The following is a 21,569-nucleotide window of genomic DNA, read 5'->3' as shown; positions in this document are numbered from 1 at the left end:
AAAACTGTATTAAATGTGTCAAGCAGTGTTCCATCCTGTATATAATATACTACGTCACTTAAAGCTTGTCTCCGTGAATATTCTTGTGAGTCGTGTTTGACCATGCAAGCAAGCATCTATGCAGGAAAAGAGAGATTGATAAGCCAGTCAAAGTGTATTTGTTTTTTAATTCAGAGTACTCAAGAATGATGTATAAATGTAATTTTTTTTTTTTCTGTTATGTTCTCAGCAGTGTTTTAAAGGCTTATAAATCAAATGTTGTCAGTATGGGGAAAAGTGTTGATTGGAGTATTATCTCGTAACAGTTCTGCACATCTTTAAAAAAAGATAACTTCTGAAGAAGAATCTGATTATTTTCAATTTTCTCACAGATATCAATGAGTGTCAGTTACAGGGGGTATGCCCTAATGGTGAGTGCTTGAATACCATGGGCAGCTACAGATGTACCTGCAAAATGGGATTTGTGCCAGATCCTACCCTCTCAAGATGCATACGTAAGTAATAGTGCCAATCAAAGTACCAAAACAGATACTTAGGTGTACTTCAGATGAGGATTTATTTGACTGGCCCCAACTCTTCTAAGCTGTCCCCATCTTTTTTGCTGTTCCTGCCTCCTTTTCTCACCTTATTCACTTTATTTAGTCATTCTCAGTGCTCATGCCTCTCTTTTGTCTCTGTCTTGGGAGCCTTAGTCTCTACCAGTGGCTGTCTGGGATCCTTGCCATCTTTTCCTGGTTTTCTTGTCACAAAACCTTCAAGGCCACATCCAGCCTTCTCATACACTCAGTCTTTCTCACCAGCCTGGAGTTCTTCCCACTATTTTTTTTTTTCCCCTCTCTGCTAGACCCCCAGTCAAAATCATCTTTGTGTCCTGCCTTCCCCTCTTCTACCACTGCAGCTTTGACCTAGGTAGTTTACATTACTAAACATTCAGCCCAGGATGATGTTTGGCACGTTTTCCTTCTGATTAAAAAGGATTAAAAATTAAGAAGTAATTAGGTGGAAGAAAAAGTTGTGAACAGCATGAATGCAAATATTTTTCTCTGTTAATCAGCTTTTACTTGATTTGAGATCAACTGCCTCTGCAAGAAGGAAAGAAGGCATAGAGAGCAACTAAATTTCTCACTTTAAGTTTTTTGGGAAGAATATTTACAAGTGAAAAATACCCCATTTCCTAAGCTCCTTATCTGAGCTATCTTTAGAGTTACAAAATAAAGTATAGTCTAGAGTCATGGGTGAATTCTTTCATTTTTTTCAGCATAAGTATCTTGTGCTACTAGGTAATGACACTCAATTACTGAGGAAGTTTTTCAGCATTTTGAAGAATTTCTTACCACTTTTCAGCTTAACACCAGAAAAAAGGAGTTGGTTTTCATTTTTGCTTTTACATGTCATGTTGAAAATCAGGTATTCTTCGTATTTTTTGAGTTAAGTGAACATACTACCCAGAACTGTTAACTGTATGTTAATGTGGATGCATAAATTAGAAAGGTGGATGGATCTTAGCTTCCTGTTACCTCACAGTACTCATAGCTTATGGCCTTTGGCTCTTCCACATTAAAACTACGTATAACAAAATGTAAATACATAATTGTCTCTTTTATTAAAAAAGTTTCATGTATGATACTTAATCCTTTTGCAGTCTTGTTTATATAGCCTACTTATAGCTGAATGTTCCAGTGGCTAAGTAGGTTGACACAATTGTATATTGCCAGTGATTGACCTTAGTCTTCAGCAGTTGGACTTGTGTACAAGTGAGAGAGGTGATTCTGACTCTTTATCGTGGAAGCATGGCAACTGCTGGTTTGGAAATGGGGGGTGGTTTTCCTTTAAAATAGTTTTTATCCTTGGTCTAGTTTGAGTTGGAATTCAGGAGTGTTTGATGTGAAATAAGAATTTTCTTTTATGTTGTGATTATGGCTTGAGATAGGTGTTTGAAATAAAATTTCTGCAGATAGTAATGCTAATCGATTTAACTGGTGTCGCAAATGTATTGGTGGTTCTCTGTTTTGCTTTTCATGTGAACAGTACCATTCTCTCCTCCACTTTCCTTGCAGCTGATAATCCTATAGTTGCTGAAGAGAAAGGACCCTGCTACCGGTTTGTTAGTGCAGGAAAGCAATGCATGCATCCTCTTTCTGTTCAACTCAGCAAGCAGCTTTGCTGTTGCAGTGTTGGCAAAGCATGGGGCCCGCACTGTGAGAAGTGTCCGCTTCCAGGAACAGGTAAGAACTGCCCATTAAAAATACAAGCTCTTGCCCCCACCCTATGTTTGTTATGCATGCTTTTAAAAAAAAATATCCAAGAATACATTTTAAACAAGAAGTGTCCATCAGTAAATTATGATAGTTCTCTACACGATAGTAGAATAATCACAAATATAGTAGTTTTTTCTATAGGGATTTGTGATTAAAACAAAGGAATTACATTGTGATAGAATTCCAGATTAACAATATTTGCATCTTGGAATACTTCCTTGAACTTTGATTCTCCATCACATGAAGATAAATTTATTGTATGTTATATTCTGACTATAGATACAGGCAAATTAAGCCAAAATCTAATTAATACTCTTCAGTTGTTAAAGGCACCAGTGAAAGGATGGCAGGTTTTGAGAATTAGGTTACAGAACAACATGTGTTGTAGTTTACGCTACAGTTAGTGGGATATGTATGGGGGTATCTGTGCTTTTTAACTTTCCTTTACCATCCATTTTGAGGAATGTGCTAAATACGGTGTTGCCTTCTTAACAATAAACTGGTGGATAAACATTTCATGCCACCTTTCACTTAATTCCTTACTTGATACATAAAGCTCACTTGTATTATGAGTGTTCACCTGGAGTCCTGCTGGTTTTTAAATATATAAGGACTTGGTTGGTCACTACCCTCATTTAGGCTGCTCATAGATTAAAAGACCACACATTATAGATACTGATCGCTGCTTTCAAGTGCCTTTTATTCCCCAATTTTGCTTAAAACTTAAATGACCAAAGTTGGAGTCTTCAGTCAAAATCAACTGAATATTATTTTTTGATGTCCAGCCTGGTCAGTATTTTAGCACAGGTATTTGTAATGGTAATCTACTGTTCTTACTGAAGTTGCTGCTGCAGATATCACTATTATGATACAGGTCATGTATTTCTTTGGAGTATTTTATAAAGATTCAGATTTTCAAAACTAGCTAGCTGCTTTGGGAAATCCACAGCTAGTACCAGAGACTTGATGAAAGCAGCAGATTCCTTTTTTACGTTGGCCTTACAGAAATGGAAGTGATCAACATTTTTGAGCATTTCAATTGATTTTTAAAGCCACTGCTTCCTGTATGACCACTGGGTTGCTACATCACTGATTAGGGTTTTAAAAGTCCAGTTCACTTTGAGATAAATAATATTTCTATGGCTTTTTAATGGATAAGAAAATATATTCTCATCAGATGACTTGCAATTTAAATGCAGATGCTTTACATCTATGAGAATATTTCATGAGGCTTTATACCAAATTGTGTGTATTCTGGAGCAGAGGATATATTTTTTTGTTGACTGCTGTCTAGTCGTAAAAAAGACATAGTTGAATATTATGTGAAATTGGTTATTTTAGCTATTTTTCTTAATGAAAAGACTTCAGAGAGAAAATCTGTGAGTAGAAAATTCTGATGAACTGTGTGGAAAACACTTTTCCCGTTTCATGACAACTTTCATGATTTAAAAACATGTTCCTTTCTGTAACAGGTTAAATTTATAATCTTTCAGAGTTTTCTATGAAAAATGTGTGAAAGTGGGATACTCCAGAATGGGGTAATGTATTTACTGCAGCATCCCATGTTAATTTAAAAGTCATTGAATTAAAAAGTCATGGTCCCACTTTCTTACAGTTTTTAAAATATTTGTACAAAGTAGGCCAGCTCCAAAAGAGAGACTGAGAGAGGCCAGCTTTCTATACCGAAGTGTTGAGAGCACTTATCAGACCTGTGGTAGAATAAGGCTCACATTTCTATTCTGCATTTGAGAGAATATGGCCTGAAACAAGATGCATCCTAAGTATGCATTTGAAGGGACACATGTCAAATTTTCTCCGACTTCCTCCTTTGACCAGAATTCCCACCCTCAGTTGGGTGTTTTTGTGGCAAGTTTTGATATTAGCATTTCCCAACAAAAAGTATTTCATGATTCTGAATCCACTCAATTGGTTTGACCCTTCATCTTTTCTATTACAAAGACACCATCAGAACACAGTATGTAATTAATGCATACTGCAATTTAATGTACAATTTAATTAATTCATCTGTGGATTACCTATAGCTAGTATTTTGTGGTTTTATTTTAGATGCTAATTCATTTTAAAACCTTGATGTGCAGAATTTGTGAATTTAGCAATGACCCACTCCGCGCATCTCTTAAGAAGCTGTAAGAAATCACATCAGGCACATGGGAGACTAAATCTTTGATGTTTCATGCCAACATAGCTTTACCTAGAGCAATGAGGACAGTGAAGCACTGCCCCTCAAGACAAGCTCTCCCTGTCCCTGACAGGAGCATAGCTATTATCTTTGATGGGAGGAAGGCTGACCCATATTTCTTTTTCATTCTAGTCTTCCACTAGGACTGCAAAACCTGATGCTCATGTAGAGCAGCTGCAGAGACCAGAGCAGGTGCTGCTACGTGACTTTCATTACCTTTTTCTGTAGCAGCTTTATAAATGAGATTATTTGCCCTCTCTTCCAGTGGTGATTTGGCTTTTTATGACCCCAATCTTGTTTTTATCCAGACCACTGAGGTCAGTGGAAAGACTTATTCAATTCAATGGAATTTGGATCAGGGCTGGTATGAGACCTGTGGTGTATTCAAATGGGATCCTGTGAATGAATGTTGTTACTGATTGATATTCTTCTGGTCCTCTAGTACAGGGGTGGTGAGCTTTTTTCCTTTGGTTTCTGCAAAAAGAGAGTGATAGAAATAGTGATCTTCATTCCTTATGCAATGTAAATGATGATGACAATACGCATACTTAAATTCATACTCAGAAAGTATATACTGCTTGAAGAGGATTAATTAAAAAAAATATCTTGATATAATGATAGATTAAAATTAACTGAAGAAAGATGGTAAACTGGAGTTGAAACCTCCTGGGAATAACAGCCAGAACATGCTTTTGGGAGAATGCTCAGTCATACTAGCATGCAATGCATAACTTGTCTTTAAGTAGTTTTTTGTAAAAATGTATATACAGTATGAGGTTAAATTTATTAGTGGTAGTCATTATATTTTCCACTATGTCAACATATTGCACTTTTAGATGCCTAAAAGGAATATTTTCCCATCCCAAATCTAGCTGCTTTTAAGGAAATCTGCCCTGGTGGAATGGGTTATACGGTTTCTGGTCCTCACAGAAACAAGCTATATCATCACCCTGCAGTTAGAGTACAGCCACCTGTCATTGGCAAGACCCCGATTACTCAACCTGTTGCTAAAGGTACTTCTCCTCCACCTCTCCCAGCAAAGGAAGAGCCAGTGGAGGCACTGACCTTCTCACAGAAAAGTGAGACTGAGATGGCTGTGCAAGAAGGTGAGAGTGGGAAAATTTAGTCTTTCTGTATTTCTGTGCATGTGTCTTCCATGGTATGTTTCTTTGCAGAGTAGACGCATACAGTGCAGGACAAAGAGGCGTTGCGTCCCACAGCAGAGCATTCCGTGTCGTGGAGTGTATTATGTTACATGATTTACTTCTGAAATTCTATGTAAACCTCCTACCAGATGCTGAGAACACCAAAGTGAGAGAGACTGCTTCAATCTCATTTATTTTTGTGATAATAAATAGTAAATATTTGTTGTAAGACTTCTATAAAGATATTTATAATCTCTAACTTATAACAAAGGACTCAACTCAGGCTTTGATTTACTAGTATTTGGGGTCGCAGAAGCTAAGGGGTTTTCATCATCTTCCTTCTATACACTCCTGTAGATTAGCACCATGTGGTGCACCCCTCATGTGGTCTGCTCTCACCCCTGCGGCTGTACACTCCCTTGGTGTGACCATGTTGGATCAGCCTCTGTCTGCTGGGCTGTTTAATGATTAGTTGACTCCTCAGGCTTTGTTTTCTGCAAGCTCCTCTAAGAACTTGTAGCAGCCAAAAATTGTCCTGAGTCTAAAACAAATGCAGAAGCAAAGAAATGCAGAAAGCAGCACTATTATAAATACATTGCCAGCAAACTTGGCATGAACTAACTGTAGACAAGAAGAGATACATTGCTGAAGAACCCTTTCATGATACTGAATGCTTAATAGGTTATTTCCAAGTAGCAGTTATGTATCTGTGTGTCAGGCTATTATTAGAAAGAGTTTCAGTCAGCTGACTTTGCAAAATTATGTGCGACATGGGTTACTTTCCACTTAAAATCACTGTTATAGTTTTGCTTTCAAAAAGAAAATGGAGCTAAACTGAATCTGGAGAGAAAAATAAGCCATTCAAATATACTTACAGACTGTGCTGGATTATACAATCTCACATAAACCTCTGGGCTTTTCTGTGTTACAAAGTGGAAAAAATTAGTGTATCATTTGCTAAAATATTATTTCAGTAATTAGAAAGATTGCCACATTCTAGTATATCTTAAAACAGAGAAAATCTGGAGAAAAGAGGAAATTTTTTTTTAATTAAAAAAAAATTTGAAAAATGCTTACTCTAAGTCAGTAATGACATACACATGTTTGAATTTTATATTCCATTTTTTTATATGTTTGCATTTTGAATTTTTGAAATTTTATTAGAAGTTCTCACAGTTTGGATAATCAACCTCCATGCTAATATTGAAGAAACTAGAGCAATAAGAGTTTTGGGGTTTTGGTTTTTTGGTTGTTTTTTTTAAAAAAATCTATCCCATGGAAAATGTTAGTTGTGGGAAAAAAAAAAAAATCTTACATTTTTCTACAGTAGCATATAGATTTTCATCAGTGAAAGACAAATTCAAAAAAGGCAAACTGCAATGGCAAATAAAAACTTATATGAAATTCCTACCTCTCCTTCCCAGAAAAAAGTCACTTTTGTGGAGGGAAAAAAAAAACCCCAAAGCACTTTTACTTGCTTAAAGAAAAGGCATATTTCAGAACTTGATTTTTTTTTTTTTACAATAAATTCTTGCAAATTTGTTAATGGTTAGTTATATATCATTATGATATTAATTTATCTTTAAAATAATTACAGACATTGATATTCCTTAGAAGGACTTAAAAACGTTTAATCAGTGAGTTAATGACCTGTGTTTCTCGGATTGTTTCTAAGGAAACAAATAATTGAGAAACCTATAAGGCTGCTGAATACTGAGTAAATAGTTCTAAGCATTGGTCAGTGTGTAGAATCTTATTCTGGTTTCTGGATAGTTTTTACGCTTGCTTCAGGAACATTACTTCAAGTTTGCACCATTTGGGAATGAGGTTAGAGACTTAAATTTTTCTGCGATGGCAACAACCACTGTCAAATGTGCTAGTAGTTTTAAATAGAATGTGTAAGAAAATGTTATGTGAAGACTGATTAATTTTCTTTTTTCTTTCTGGTTTTAGTGGCAACTGCAGCCCCTGATCAGGTAAAACATGATGTGATATATCTAGAATTAGAATGCAGACCATGTGTATGAGAGGTGATACAGTAACTCTGAAAAGGATTTAGGATTTATGAGGATCAAACTGTGGACTTACACTGCAAACCCTGAGGCAAAAAGAGCTCATGTTATTATTATATATAACAACAGGCAGGTAGTGAGGTACAAGAAAGAGATTACTGTAACTTCTTTATAGAGCATTGGTGGAGCATCTAGTACTATATTGTTCCTTCCCATTCTGGAGCCTGTATTTTAAAGAGGATACTGAAAAATGCAGACAGCATAAAGGAGAGCAACATATACTATCAGCTAGAGAAAATGGGACAAACGGGACAAATGGAGACAAACGCTATGAAGCTTTGAGAAGCAGTTGTGACACCTGCTTAAGAAACTGGTATTAATGCCTAAGTTAGTTTCCTACTTTTTTTTAGAGTTGCTGTGCATTCAGTGGGGAAGAGCAGGTGCATATCTATGTTAAGTCCCCCGTTCTGGAGGTTCCAGGTTCTCTATGCTGAAGATAATGGGATTCGTTAGGAATAACTGCAGCTGTACTTCATTTCATTTTCCTAAAGACTTACAAATATCTAACACTTGAATGAAAATAAGATGATCAGTGCAGTAGCTAAGAGAGAAACTTTCACAGTGGTCAAAGACATGAGATATATGTGATTGTATACTTTCGTGTGATGCTGAACTGCAATTAAATATTATTCATAAGAGATTAAAGACCAGAGGCTGGGAGAACTATGGAGGGACAAAGCCAAAGATACAGTTAGAAGCTCCATGAAATGGCTGCTTCAAATAAAATCAATGTTAAATTGTATGCCATTGTGTAAACATAGTATTCCATGTTCTTTCAGGCTTAAATTGGTGGTAATTAATGATCTGCTATCAAAAGACACTTGTGAGAATGTTAGCAGTTTTTCAAGACAGGAGCTTATGGGTTGTTATGATAGCTGAATTAAGAGAATTTTTTCAGAATGTAAATTTTCAGTCATTCTTTTAGGAATTATCATCCCTTGATCAAGAAAAGCAGCCTTATCTAGAGCCTGGGCAGCCTCAGCTTTCTCCTGGAATTTCAACAATTAACCTGCATCCACAGTTTCCAGGTAACTTGTTCTGACTTGTCTTTTAGTATGAGAGTGGTTACAGTTCTTCAAAGAATGGGAGGCTAGCAATTGTAACAGAGGTTAATGAAAAATTGATTGCAGCTTCACAAGCAATTTTGCCATGAGCAGAATATGGGAAAAAAAAAAAAAATCATGGAAGCTGAAGTGGGAGGAATTGAGAGGTTGGCATTGGCTCAGGGACTTGTTAGGAGGCAAAGATATACTTCAGGAAAAAGTGATATCCTGGATTACATACATGAGAATTTTAATGTTGGCAGAGTTGAGGCCTTGTACCCCTTTCAAGAGGAGGCTTTACTTTGGTGCCTCCTTGTAGATTTATATATTACTTTCACTGCGAAAGTTTTACTATTGTGCTTGCTGTCTTTAGCACCTCAGTTTTTTTCACAAGATGCAGAATGATGGAAAACCCAGTATATTATTTTTTCTACTCCAGAACTAAGCAAGCAGAATAAACTAATGAAAAGCTCCGTATTGTCTGGCTCATTCAGTATCATATGTGAATTCTTTAGGTGTTTGGTTTTTTGGTTTTTTTGAATGCTTTAAGGGGTGGGTTTTTTGGATGTGACTGATTTCCATTCCATGTCACACAGTAGTGATTGAGAAAACTTCTCCTCCTCTGCCCGTTGAAGTTGCTCCTGAAGTCTCTACTTCGAGTGCAAGTCAAGTAATTGCACCTACTCAAGTTACAGGTATTGTACTTCCTTTTTAGAACTAAAAATAAATTCAGAAATGACTGTGAGTTCCTGACACTCTAACTTGTTCCGTCCTACTTCTGAATTACAATAGTGAAGAGAATGTAGCTGTAGAACAGAAAGAAATATTCTGGGGAGAGATAGCAAGTACAGAACAGCACAGCAATGAGGGTACTGTCAACAGAGCCAGAACTGGGCCCTCCCAGGATGTACCTGCCATTTTTGTGCTCACAAATAAATGATAGAAGGAAAAATTAATAATTCCACCTCAGATTACATGATCCTCAACTGAAGTCCAGAATTGAAGACTTCTTGGATCCAAGTTACGTCTTTAGACAGTCTCCATATGTGTTCGTGAAGTATACGTGATCATGTTCTTTGAGGAATGTAGACTTAGTGGGATGTAGATCAGCATGTTCTACAAAAAAGCAGATGAGGATTTACTGTAAGATATGTTTTAAAATGTTCTTTTGATGTTTGTGCTTCTTCCTTTTTTGATGTATTAAAATAGCCTTTTCTACATCCATGTGTCAAGAAGTGAAAATAACAGAAATACAAGTAATGCTCCTGTCATAGCTGAAACTTGTCTAAGTGATGGCTGTGTCCAAAAGGCATGAAAATTTCACTTGCTGTAAATTTGAAAACAAAAAGGTGAATCTACTATGTGTGTATACATGAGAGCATTACAATGTCACATTGGCTAGTCTCTTGGAATTAACACAGGCTTTGAAGCAATTGCAATATCCAGGTAAATACTTTAAGATGCAGTATTATATATGGTAGAGATATCTAGGCCTACCAAGAGGTTTTGTAATTTGCATTCACAGAGAGAAATTGCACTTGCTTTAATAAAAGTTTAACTCTTTGAAGATGGCTTTCCTTCATATGGGAATGGATTTTTGAGTTGCATGCAACATGCACAGGGTCTAAATCACCCAGTTGTTTGAAATACGATTCTGTCTGCAGTTAAATTCTTCCGAATCTACTGTAAGACTAGAGAAAGTACTGTGTCCTGTAAGCATTCAGCTGCTTCCTTCAATTACCTATAATTACAGTTTTCTAACCCATATGAAAGTTCTTCTAATGGTGATTGTCAAACCAGAATTTGGAAGTCAGCTCTGCTGTGACTGTGCCCTTTCTGTCAGCCAGCTCCCTGCTTCGTTACAGAGAGAGGAAGTTGCCCTGCTGGGAACTCACATCAGTTAGAAAAAACATGGTAGTTTTCCATGTTCTGCTGTTTTTTCTTTCCTCAGGAAAACGAGTAGAACTAAAAATTGCTGTGTGCTATAAACAAACATATGAATGTGTTGTTCAGATATTTAAGAGGTAGTAAAGTCTAAGTGAAGTAAGATTTGTAAGACAAAATCCTAAACTGGATTTAAAAAACTGAATGAAGTTAGAGATGAGAAGTTTCTGAGTGCCTTAATTCTGTACTTTAAGATTTAGTTAAATTTAAATGTAACCTATTTCTAAATAGTCAGGATAAATGATTCTTCTTTACAGATAACTTCTTTTTCAGGAATTATGATTTCATGCTGCTGTATAACCTTAGTTTAAATTGCAACTAAACACAGTCATTAGTATTTTTTGCAGTAACACATATACTTTGAGAATTTCTAAAACTACTGTAAGGGTTTAGCATCCAATGCTGCCCATATCTGAATCTCCTTATCCTACAAAATCCATCCAAGCCATTAACAGATGAATATTCTGTAAAAACAATCAGAAACCCATTACATTTTTTTTCTTAGCCTTTGATGCAAAGATTAAATTGTATAAATTTTTCCTTTATATTATCGTCATTTTACTTTATTTTTTATGTACCCATTTATAGATCTTGGATAGGACATAAGAATATGTCACTAGGGAAAGCCTAGATGGTTTCTAGATTATTCCAGTTAAGGTATCCGTTACAGAAACTCAGGACTTACAAACTTGATTTACAGTTGTTTTCAGGCCTAATCTTTCTACTTGGATTACCAAATTCTGTGCACTTACTGAACTATGTGGGAGAGTTTAACACTAAACTTTTTTTTGTTTGCTTAGAAATCAACGAATGTACAGTTAATCCTGATATCTGTGGAGCAGGACACTGTGTTAATTTGCCTGTGGGATACACTTGCATCTGCTACGAGGGGTACAAACTTAATGATCAGCAGACAAAGTGCTCTGGTATGAATGGACACTTTCAAAAATCTGATATAACCATGCTATGAAATGCTTGAAATGTAGAGTCTGGTCAGGGGAAATATGCTACAGAGCAGTCAGGAGTTACTTCCTCTACTGAATGCTTCCAAACTACACAGAAACTAGTTTTTGTATGTCAAAATTTGCCAGGTAGTCTCTGATACAGCTTTTCAGCCACTCAGAACTGAATGTGAATTTAATTAAATTGGATGAAAGCCTTTCCCATTGTGGGATGAGAGCAAAAAGTGATTAGACAGACCATCTCTTCTCAGCTTCATATCGGGTATCTAAAATCATCAGACTGCTAGGAGGAAATACACTTCTGTTTGGAGAAAGAATGGCTGAATTAGTGCCTGTTTCTCAGAATGATTTACCCAGCTACTAGCTCTGCAGCTAGACTAAATCCAGTCATTTTGTTAGGTCTTTCCTTTCAGCCTTCTGCTGAAAAGAGAAAATATATCATAAACATCCCAGAGGCACATTAGGAGATCCACAAACTGAGGTCTTCATTCCCTTCTAAGCTAGTAAGTTCTGGAACAGAGGGCTCTGATGAACATGAGGCAGAGCCCAGTCTGGCTCTATGTGAGCCATTTCAGATTTGGAAGCAGCTAGACTGGTATCTTTCCTTCATTCAGAGTGTGCTGGTTCCTCTGTAACTTGGATCAGAAAGAGTTTACTGTATCATGTTGCCAGATTGTACATGATCAACTTTTCATGCTACCAAATGTTCAGTAACTTCACACTGATACGTGTACTATCAGGTGCAACTATAGTATTAGAAAATAATTTACACACATACACAACCAAATGGCAACTTAAAGTCCTTCTATTTCATCCAAATTGCGTTAATGTTCCATGCTTGTAGCTTGTGCTCAGTGTAGTGATTTGAATAGTAATCATGTCACATTCTTCAGGCCAATGCAATATTCTTATGGTCTAAGCCAATAAGATCATTTTTTTCCAACCAAAACTATTTAATGCATCTTTTTTGCAGCTCTGAGGGAGAGGAAAACATATACTTTTTCAAATAGTTAAAATAATTATAAGATCAGTCTTTTCAAAAGCATGGCATAGAATGCACAAAAAGAATCACAACTAAATATGTTATTCTATAGTCTTATGTTTTTATTTCTTTTATAGATATTAATGAGTGTAATCAGGCACCCCATCTCTGTTCCCTTGGACGCTGTGAAAATACAGAAGGAAGTTTCCTATGTATTTGCCAAGCTGGATTCATGGCCAGTGAAGATGGAACTGACTGCGTTGGTAATTACTGGTCTCCTTTATAGAAAATAAAAATATAAAAATTAATCAAGAAGCTTATCTAAAACACCCTAAAGTTCCCTTTTGAGTTTTTTTCCTCAATGTCATTAGTACTAGACTGATGTCTGGAAGGGTTTTTAACTGTCTCTCACCAGGTATTGTGGTGAGGAAAACATTTGAGCAGCTCCTACTACTTTTCAAAATGGTTATTTGTTGAAAAACAAGAATTTATCCAGCATCATGCTTGTTTAGGAAAATTACCATTTAGTAAAAATACCTTCTGTGGTAGAAAATACAAATGTTCAGAACTCTTTCAATCACTCACAGCTGTAACAAACCATATTTTTAAATATAGCTTCAAACAGCAATGGACTTTGCAGAGCAATACAAACAGCCTGAATTGGCTGTGATCTTCCTCAGGTTAGCACTCCCTTGGGCACAATATGCATGCAGGGACATGCATTGTGTTTGTAACCACAGGGCTGCTCACTGGCCTTCTTCCTACAGCCTGGTTGTTTCTAGATCTCATTCTCTGCAATTACAAGCAGCAAGTTAAAGATGGAACTATTCAGTAAGAACAGCTGTAGGGCTGTGGCTTGCAAACAGCTTCAAAAATCCAAACTTACTTATGTTTAATTAAACCAGAGTTCAGAGGAGATGCAAGCATTCAGTAATTACATGGTAAGCAAAGTTTCTCTTAACTTCTCTTTTTCATCTTCAGATTTTGATGAATGTTCAAAACCTCATACTTGCGGGGAAGGCTTTTGCATAAATACTGTTGGCTCATATAGATGTGAATATTGTGATAGTGGATACCAAATGAACAGGAGAGGTGAATGTGAAGGTAGGTGTGGACTCTTCACCAGTAGTAATACAGTAACAGTTGCCAAGCCAAACAACTGCAATAGGATGAGCCATTTGTTTGCATTGATTGCTGTTTCTGATCTCAACAGAAAACTTTACATCTGTTTCTTTATTTTTGAAGAAATCTGGCCATTAGATGGAAATATTAAAAAACCCACAGGTTTTTTTATGTTTAACTTAATATTTTTCTACCTGGTATATCTCTTTTAATTCCTTTCAATCCTCATTTGCTATTTGATTTCAGATGGAATGTCTTGGCACAGTGGTTTTATATCTATGTGTGTTCAGAGTTCCCTTTCCCCATCCCACTCTGTGCTTATTTCCATGGGTAATTTCTCTAGCTTAATCTTACTGCTGGATTTCTCTCACAGCTACTTTTTTCATTTAATTTGCCTTCAGATCATTTAACTTCCTCCTCTACACCAGCTGAAAATGGCAGAATGTTCAAAAGGACATTGCTTGTTTTATCCACAGTATGTCCTGGATGATGAAGTGAAGTTACCATTTACTCATATCACAAAAACAATGCCAAATGTTACTGCCATTTGGCATGATTAACGTCGCCTGCTGTTCAAGGGAGGCTTAGCACTATGGCTTGAGCTGCAAAGGGAGAATTCTCAGAGGGTGCAATCTTAAACAAGAAACCTTTTTGAGTACTCTCCAATCTTGTCAGTTATTTGATGTCTGGAACTGCAATTCAGTTCCTGTTATTTAGATTTAAGACACTGCAAAGGAGTTCCTCCACTATGGACGGAGCCATCTCAGGACAGCTATTTTAACAGCTCTTGCCATGGAATCTCTTAACTTCATTGTTAGTCCTTCCCTGGATACTTTACCAAGTTTCTGTTTCAAAAAAAAAAACAAAAAACAAACAACAAACCACCTATAATTTTTCCTGTACTACAACAGATAGCAAATGGTAAATTTTTTTACAGTGACTTTTTTTTAATTTGGAAATATATATCTAGCGGCTGCTTCATGTTGCAGGAGATCCTAGGATATCTGACCTTCAAAACTTCACATTATTTTTCACTGTGATATTTTTGCCTTTTTGCTGTTCTTTTTTGATTTTCAACTTGAATTGTGAACTAAAAACCACAGGCAGCCATTTAATTTTAAATATAGTTTTGTTCATGATTTAGTCTGAGTTACTTAGGACAGAATAAAATTGCTAACGTGTTAGGTTGCCTAGCAAATAAACAACTTAAAGCTGCTTTGGATATATTTGCTGCTCTGAGCATTGCTAAAAGGTTCCTCTTTCTATTTAGACAATTTTTTTTATTATTTAAATAAATGTTTCACACACTCCACTCTTACAACTACTTTTTTCAAATCTAATCTGTCAGTAGGGAATCTGTGATTAAAATGGGCTAGAGATCAGAATATCACAGCGTGTCAAGTTTCTTATTAGCTTGCATTTTAAGTAGTGTGGGTAGTCCTCTATCATTTAACTCAACAATATGTAATTTCTGAAACCAAATTCTCAGTTGAAAGTTATTTAAGGTTGCTTAAGGGAAAAACCGTCCTACACTAAATCCATCAAACCAAGGAAATTACATATTTGGGGAATCATTTCACCATGTCATTACACCTACACATTATAGTCACCCTAATGACAGATTACAGATTGCACAAATAACTCCTTTTCACCTCCTCCACATTCAGAAACAAAGGCAAGAAACCTCCAAGCTGCATACAATACAAACAGTTTGCTTACAGTTCCTCACCCCATCTTCATTCTGCCTTCAAGCTATACTCACGCAAGCTCTGTCATGGGCCTAGCCTGGGAAACATAGAGTGCATATATGTTGTTGTTGTAGAGTCTATTGTTTATGTAGAACAGTGTTACAGGCATAGCTGCATATGATTAAGTATTCCTATAAAATCTTATTGGGATTTCTTTAAGCTTTGCAGCATTTAGACTTTATTTTGACTGAAAATTTCTGTACCAAATACATCATTGATGTTGTGTGTTTTGAGGACAGATACAGTCCAGGCAGTTCTGAGAACAGGTTTCAGCAGAAGTGGATTTTTTTGTTTAAATAAATAAAAAAAATCTCACAGCAGTTTCACTGAGAAACATTTGCAGGTCTACATTGTAGCAGCTGAGGAGGCCTGTTGCTGGTTTTATGAGAAAGTATTCTGAGCTGGACAATCACGATTGTATGAAAAATTGTGATTTGCCCACATCCAGTGAGATGTTTGGAGCTAGGATGTTCAGTTCTCTGAAGGTTGGAGCATTGTCCAGTCAAATTACAAGTGTTGAAGGCTACTTTCCTTCTGTGATCTTGTTGCAAAAACTAGGAGTAAATTGCCTCCCTACTCTCTGTGCTGGAGTAGCAGTCCTTAATTGCAGGAGATGCAACCGCTAGGCTTGGGGCAGGGAAGGGACAGGAGCTTAAGCAGCTGGATTTAGAGGTGACTTTGATGATTTCATTAGTTCTGTGCACTGCATGAAGCAAGTATTTGGTAGGAAAGATTATAATTATTGTGTAATTAAAGACCATATTATAAAATGATACTCAAGTATGGGAGCAGACTGGAATGAGGCTGCCCACAGAGTTTTAATTCCAGCATCTTCTGATCATTGGTCACTTGACAGCAACTTGTCTTTGAATGTCATTTTTGTATGCAGTCTCTTTCAGATTGCCTATGTTGTGTGTATTGTGGGTTTCTTTGGCGCAGGATAAGAAGTTCTTGGTAGATGCTTAGAACCTGGACATGAGATCCATGAGTTTTTCAGAACCTATCTCTTGTTTTGTCATGGGTAAACTAGGACTTCTCCTGATGCAACAAGTCCTTCTATCACCCTAAACATTGCCAGCCTCAGTGATGTGTGTGTTGCTTGTGCATTCTTTCAGATACGATTAACTCCCTACTCCCTGGAAACATCTTTGATTATCATTCACACAATTAAGTTTATAGTCCACTTAATACTTACATGCTGCATAACCGTAGGACGCTGGAGAATACCAAATTCCTCTTTGCTTTGACAGGCCAAAGTTACAGTTTTATTGTTGTCTTACTATGGAAAGAGCCTCTTGACACTTCAATATGGTAAAGGGGTGACGGAAACAAAGTTATTCTTACCTACCTAAGCCAGAAATCTGATCTGCAGTATGTTATGGAGGGCCTATCAAAGATTCTCAGTATAACTGAAAATTCAGATTCAGTTGCATGTACTCTGGTCTAATTTATTTCTCAGAGATGTGCCTTCACTGGTACGAATCTGTGAAAACTTGCACCTTCCTGGGTCTCTTAACAGATAAAGTATACAACTCTTTAAATGTATCAGTATAACACAAGCACAGTCAGAATAATCAGAATAGTTTATTGTTCAGTGTTCTGGTATGGCTTTGACCACTATTTCCTTTTATCTTCTCATTTGAAGACATTGATGAATGCCTGACTCCAACTACTTGTCCAGATGCACAGTGCATTAATGCTCCTGGCTCTTACCAGTGCATTCCTTGCAGAGTGGGATTCAGAGGCTGGAATGGACAGTGCCATGGTATGTTCAGTACTCTGTATCTCCGGTTATAGTTCTCGTTCCGAGATGCTGTATTTCCTGTTCCACCAACCTGATGACAGCACTGTTCCCTGGGTCCCCATTTCATTCAATAACAATTGAAAATACAAGATTTTTGAAATGACTTTATGTTCTCAGACACAGTATATGTGAGGAAATTGTGTTTTACTGTAGATAAATGAACATTGACTCTAGACTGCAAACAATACAATTATAATTACAAAACAAATTTCTTGAAATAGAAAATATGGAACTGAAAGGGATGTATTATCAATGAAATGCTAGTAGACCATTGTTTGGAGGTATTAACAAATGGAAAAAACATGAGAGTGCTAACACATCAGTGTGACTGCCAGGCTTTTCAGTAGGATATGGGAGTTTGCTCACAAAGCATATTAATAAAACTTCTTAATTATCTGTACTTCCAGCAAACATTAGCACATCTTAAAGAAGCTTGTCACACTTTAGGCTAGGTTTTTAGGACAGATTTTTCACCTTATAGTTTTGTTGATTTGTTTTTAAATGTTAGATTTATTGCATTTTTTCCAAATCAGTTTTGGCTATTTGAGATATAGATAAGAAAGAACAAATTAATCCATTGTGCAAAAAGAAATAATCTTTTGCAGTTTTGAGTGCTGCTTCCTGGACACTACCAGAAACTTAAATTTTACCTCAGTTGTGAAGGATCTGCTGTCTGTTGTGAATCCTCCTGTCCATTCTGTGTGTAACACATGCCCTATAATTTGTGATGGTTGGAGTAACCATGTTACCTAAATGGGTGTATAATAACCTACATAGGAGGTGCGTGCATTATTGTTGTCAGTCAGATTACTTCCATAATTCCTAATTGCTCCCAACTGCTGTGATTTGGTTCAGTTCATATGAAGCAGTCTAGGAGCATTGTTTTGGTTGAAATAGCTCTGGAAGATGGGTGTCTACTGTCCTCCAGCTGCAAATGGGCTTTTGATCTGTAGAGCAAGAGTGGAGTGAGGTTGCAGTGAAGCACTTGAAAAATGTGTGCCTGTCAGAGCCTCACCACCCATTTTGTTGTACAGATTACACCTTTTTCAACCACTCTATTTTCTAAAGAAGGCATATTGTAGCAAATTTTTTCTGTCTGAACATATCTGCCTGTTACAATTTATCAGCACGTTATAGCTGCATTATTTGGTCTTGTCATTTGACTTATTGTGGAAAAATGTATTTCTCTGGTAATTTCATGGATTTTAATGGAGTTACAGCCAGCTATGAAATGTTTACAACAAACTGATGTGGTTCACTTAGCACACTTTACTCCACTTTCATCTTTGGTTTGCTCCTTCCCACCTGCCTGGATTCCTGCTGCCCTTGCAAAGAATGTGGTACATGCACTCTGTTAGAAAGGTTTCCTCTTACTTAATTCTTTTTTTGGAAAATGTAAGGTTAACTTAATTTTGCATTCTTTCCCAATACCAAGCTTGATTTCTATACCTGTTTATGAAAATAGCCTGGTTGAAAATGCCATGGCATAACTTTCCCTTGTTTAATTCTTGCTAACCAGGTTAGTAGGAGCAGAATGAGAGAAAAGCAGTCACTGCTCTGCTCAGATTTACAAACAGAACTAAGTCGTGTAAAGGATAAGTCTTGGTTCCAAGTTGCTGATACTGTTTTTTCCTTGTATTACTGCATGTAGTTTCCCTTTTTCCTTTGTTTAATGAAATGTTCTAAGCCTAGACATCTCACTCACATCATTAGTGATGTGATCAGTCTTCATTTTCTGTTTATCTTAGACTTACATCATGCTGGAAATGAGCCATACACATTTTAGAAAATGTAATGCAGACAATTTGTCTCAAATCTGTAGCTTTGCAATATGGTACAATTTAAATACACTGGAAAGAAAATATTTCCCAAGTTATCTATGAAGGGTATTTAAGTCCACTGTTCCATAAATTTGTTTCTGCTGTTAGTTTAGGTCAGTTGCAGCTCTGCTGGTTTTTCCCAATGCTGTTTTCAGTATTTATTTATTTTTTACCTCACCTCATTACTCTGCCTGCACTTTATGCCCTAGGAAAGTCTACTGCAACAATTCTACAGTTCTTTGATGCTATTGATATTGTAGTCTTCCAGGATTTAAAGCCAGGAACGTAGTCACTTCTGTTTAATAAAGGCAAGTCAATCAGCTTACTTCAAACTTAATGTAGAATACATTTAATTGCAGTTTAGGTGGGAATATCCAATGTGAGATGCATATTGGAAGAAATTAAAATTGGCATCTGCACACCCTGCCCCCTCATTGTCATGAAATTGCTACTGTCCCAGGTCCCTCAATGCATTTGTCCCGTACAGGGACTATTTGAAACAATTTTTTTTAAGTTTACTCACAACCCCTGGTTTATTTATTTTTCATCTTTCTCTCTCCACATTTGCCCATTCAAATAAAATGATATATCATGATGTAGAATGACAACAAAGTAGTATATGAATCTAGAGCACACTTCTGTGTGTTGATGAATAAATGAAAAAATTAAGTTGACAAAACTTTCTAGACCGCTTCATCCTCATGGTTGTCTCTGTGGTGGATTTTGCAGCTCTGTGGTTAATGAACAATATTCAGCTTGTACCGCATTAGGAACCCCATCAGAAGATTTCAGAACTAATACAGAGGTCAGCAGAGCTGATCCATATGTCTCTAGCGCTACTGTAGGGAGCTTCAATAGAATCAGTTACAGCTCTGGACATCATCTCAGATTTAGGTTCTGTTCCTGTCTTTTCTGCTGGCTTTATGGGAAAATCTGTTGATCTTTGAGTCCCATCCAAAAATCAGAAATAATATTGCAGGAGTAGCTTGGACATAAGTAGATGAAAAAGAATCTGTAAGAAGCAGGTTTGTCACTCAGTTGGAAATTTGTGTGACTGACTGCTGAATTAGGTTCTCTGTGTTTTAACAAATTCTTGAATGAGAGCATTTATCATATACATTGAGATCAAAGGTTGTGTTTTGTTCAGCGAGCACATTTTGCAACAGTAGGGATCTGAGAAATTAGTCTGGCAGAAGGGTGTAAATAGTATCGCCTTCTGAACTGCCATAGCAGAGCACTTGTGGGTCTGTGCTGTCATCTCTTGGGAGGATGCCACTTCATGTTCTTGGACAGGCTGCTACAGGGCATCTTATTTACAGAGTTAGAGGCTCAAGTGAGGAAACAAGCATTGTAGGTCATCTGAAATATGGACAATAATGGTGATTTTGTTTGTGTCTGGGGATAGATGGGCTTTGTCAGAGTCAGATTGTACAGGAGCTTGTAAAGAGCCATGAATGATAAATATATGAGGAAAATGTTACTGCAGATATTCAGAATAGCTAATAAGAGATATGATGATGATTTAATGACCTCTAATCTTTTTCCAGCTCTCCTTACGCTACTGCTGCCTAAATAGCTCAAGTGCCTCAAATAATCAGTAGTTTTACTCTTTTATGTTGACGGATTTCATCTGCTTTGTGGTGGCAAAAGACAGGATAATTGGAAGTAACATGATTTCTGGCACATAAAAGCAAATAAGGTGTAATTCTTTTTCTGCTTCAGTGAAGCTAAAAGATGCAGCTTTTTCCACACAAACAGGGACACTTGCTTGCTGTTAACTACATCCCCAAAATAAATAAATAAAATCTGAAAATTAACCTTTTATTTTTTTTAAGTGAAAACCACTCCTAGGAAAAAGACAATATTGATTCTTTTAGAATACTGAATTAATTCTGGCTGGGTTTATAACAAAAGATGTTATTTATTTATATGTTTGCTTTTTTCTTTGTTGATTTATTGCATTCAGAAGGAATTATTGAAAATTATTCTTAAATAGTAGCATAGCAGTTTTCATGTTGGCTAAAGAGAGTGGCCCATCTAGTTAATACCCTTCTTTCAGAGAATGATGAAAGTAGGTGTCTGTGGGATAGCTTATAGAAAAAAAGTTTCTTTCAAGTCCTCCTGTAAATAAAGGACGGTTTGTGACCAGGAAGAGAGATTTTGCTTCTAAAACTTTTTTTATAAAGGCATAATCCAAGTGGAGTTCCTTGTTGCCTATATAGAGTAGTCTTTACAAAGGGACCTGTGTGAAGTGCAGAAATCCCCTTGAAATTCCTCAGGTGTCAGCTAAGTCCTTTTGAACCTGCCTTCTTTAAGTCAACTTGAAAAATGTCATCTAACAAGGTCTCACATGTACATGTGTTTTGTAAAGTCTTTAGTTATGCACTGGAGAACTCTAAATCCTGTACATTAATCGACCTAGCTTTAAAAACCAGGAAAAGCTCAATAGCAGAAAATGTGCTTGAGGTC

General features: G+C 36.6%; 1 protein-coding gene across 8 annotated transcripts in view; it reads left to right on the top strand.

Annotated features, from left to right (window-relative positions):
* The window catches only part of LTBP1 (latent transforming growth factor beta binding protein 1), a 205,088-nt gene that overhangs the window by 128,932 nt on the left and 54,587 nt on the right, over positions 1-21,569 (top strand). For 4 of the 8 annotated variants that reach the window (XM_049830887.1, XM_049830884.1, XM_049830885.1 and 1 more), the window contains exons 10-19: positions 372-494; positions 2,058-2,225; positions 5,331-5,564; positions 7,557-7,579; positions 8,601-8,703; positions 9,315-9,413; positions 11,463-11,588; positions 12,744-12,869; positions 13,588-13,710; positions 17,122-17,241. In XM_049830887.1, coding sequence (XP_049686844.1) covers positions 372-494; positions 2,058-2,225; positions 5,331-5,564; positions 7,557-7,579; positions 8,601-8,703; positions 9,315-9,413; positions 11,463-11,588; positions 12,744-12,869; positions 13,588-13,710; positions 17,122-17,241 — 1,245 coding nt within the window. The remainder of the gene's footprint in view (positions 1-371; positions 495-2,057; positions 2,226-5,330; positions 5,565-7,556; positions 7,580-8,600; positions 8,704-9,314; positions 9,414-11,462; positions 11,589-12,743; positions 12,870-13,587; positions 13,711-17,121; positions 17,242-21,569) is intronic. The other 4 variants (XM_049830883.1, XM_049830888.1, XM_049830886.1 and 1 more) reach the window with 3 other exon arrangements.

This window comes from Accipiter gentilis, chromosome 28 (genome assembly GCF_929443795.1).
Source record: "Accipiter gentilis chromosome 28, bAccGen1.1, whole genome shotgun sequence".
Taxonomy (NCBI): Eukaryota; Metazoa; Chordata; class Aves; order Accipitriformes; family Accipitridae; genus Astur; species Astur gentilis.
Note: the sequence above shows the minus strand (reverse complement) of the source record. Positions and strands in the feature narration are given on the sequence as shown.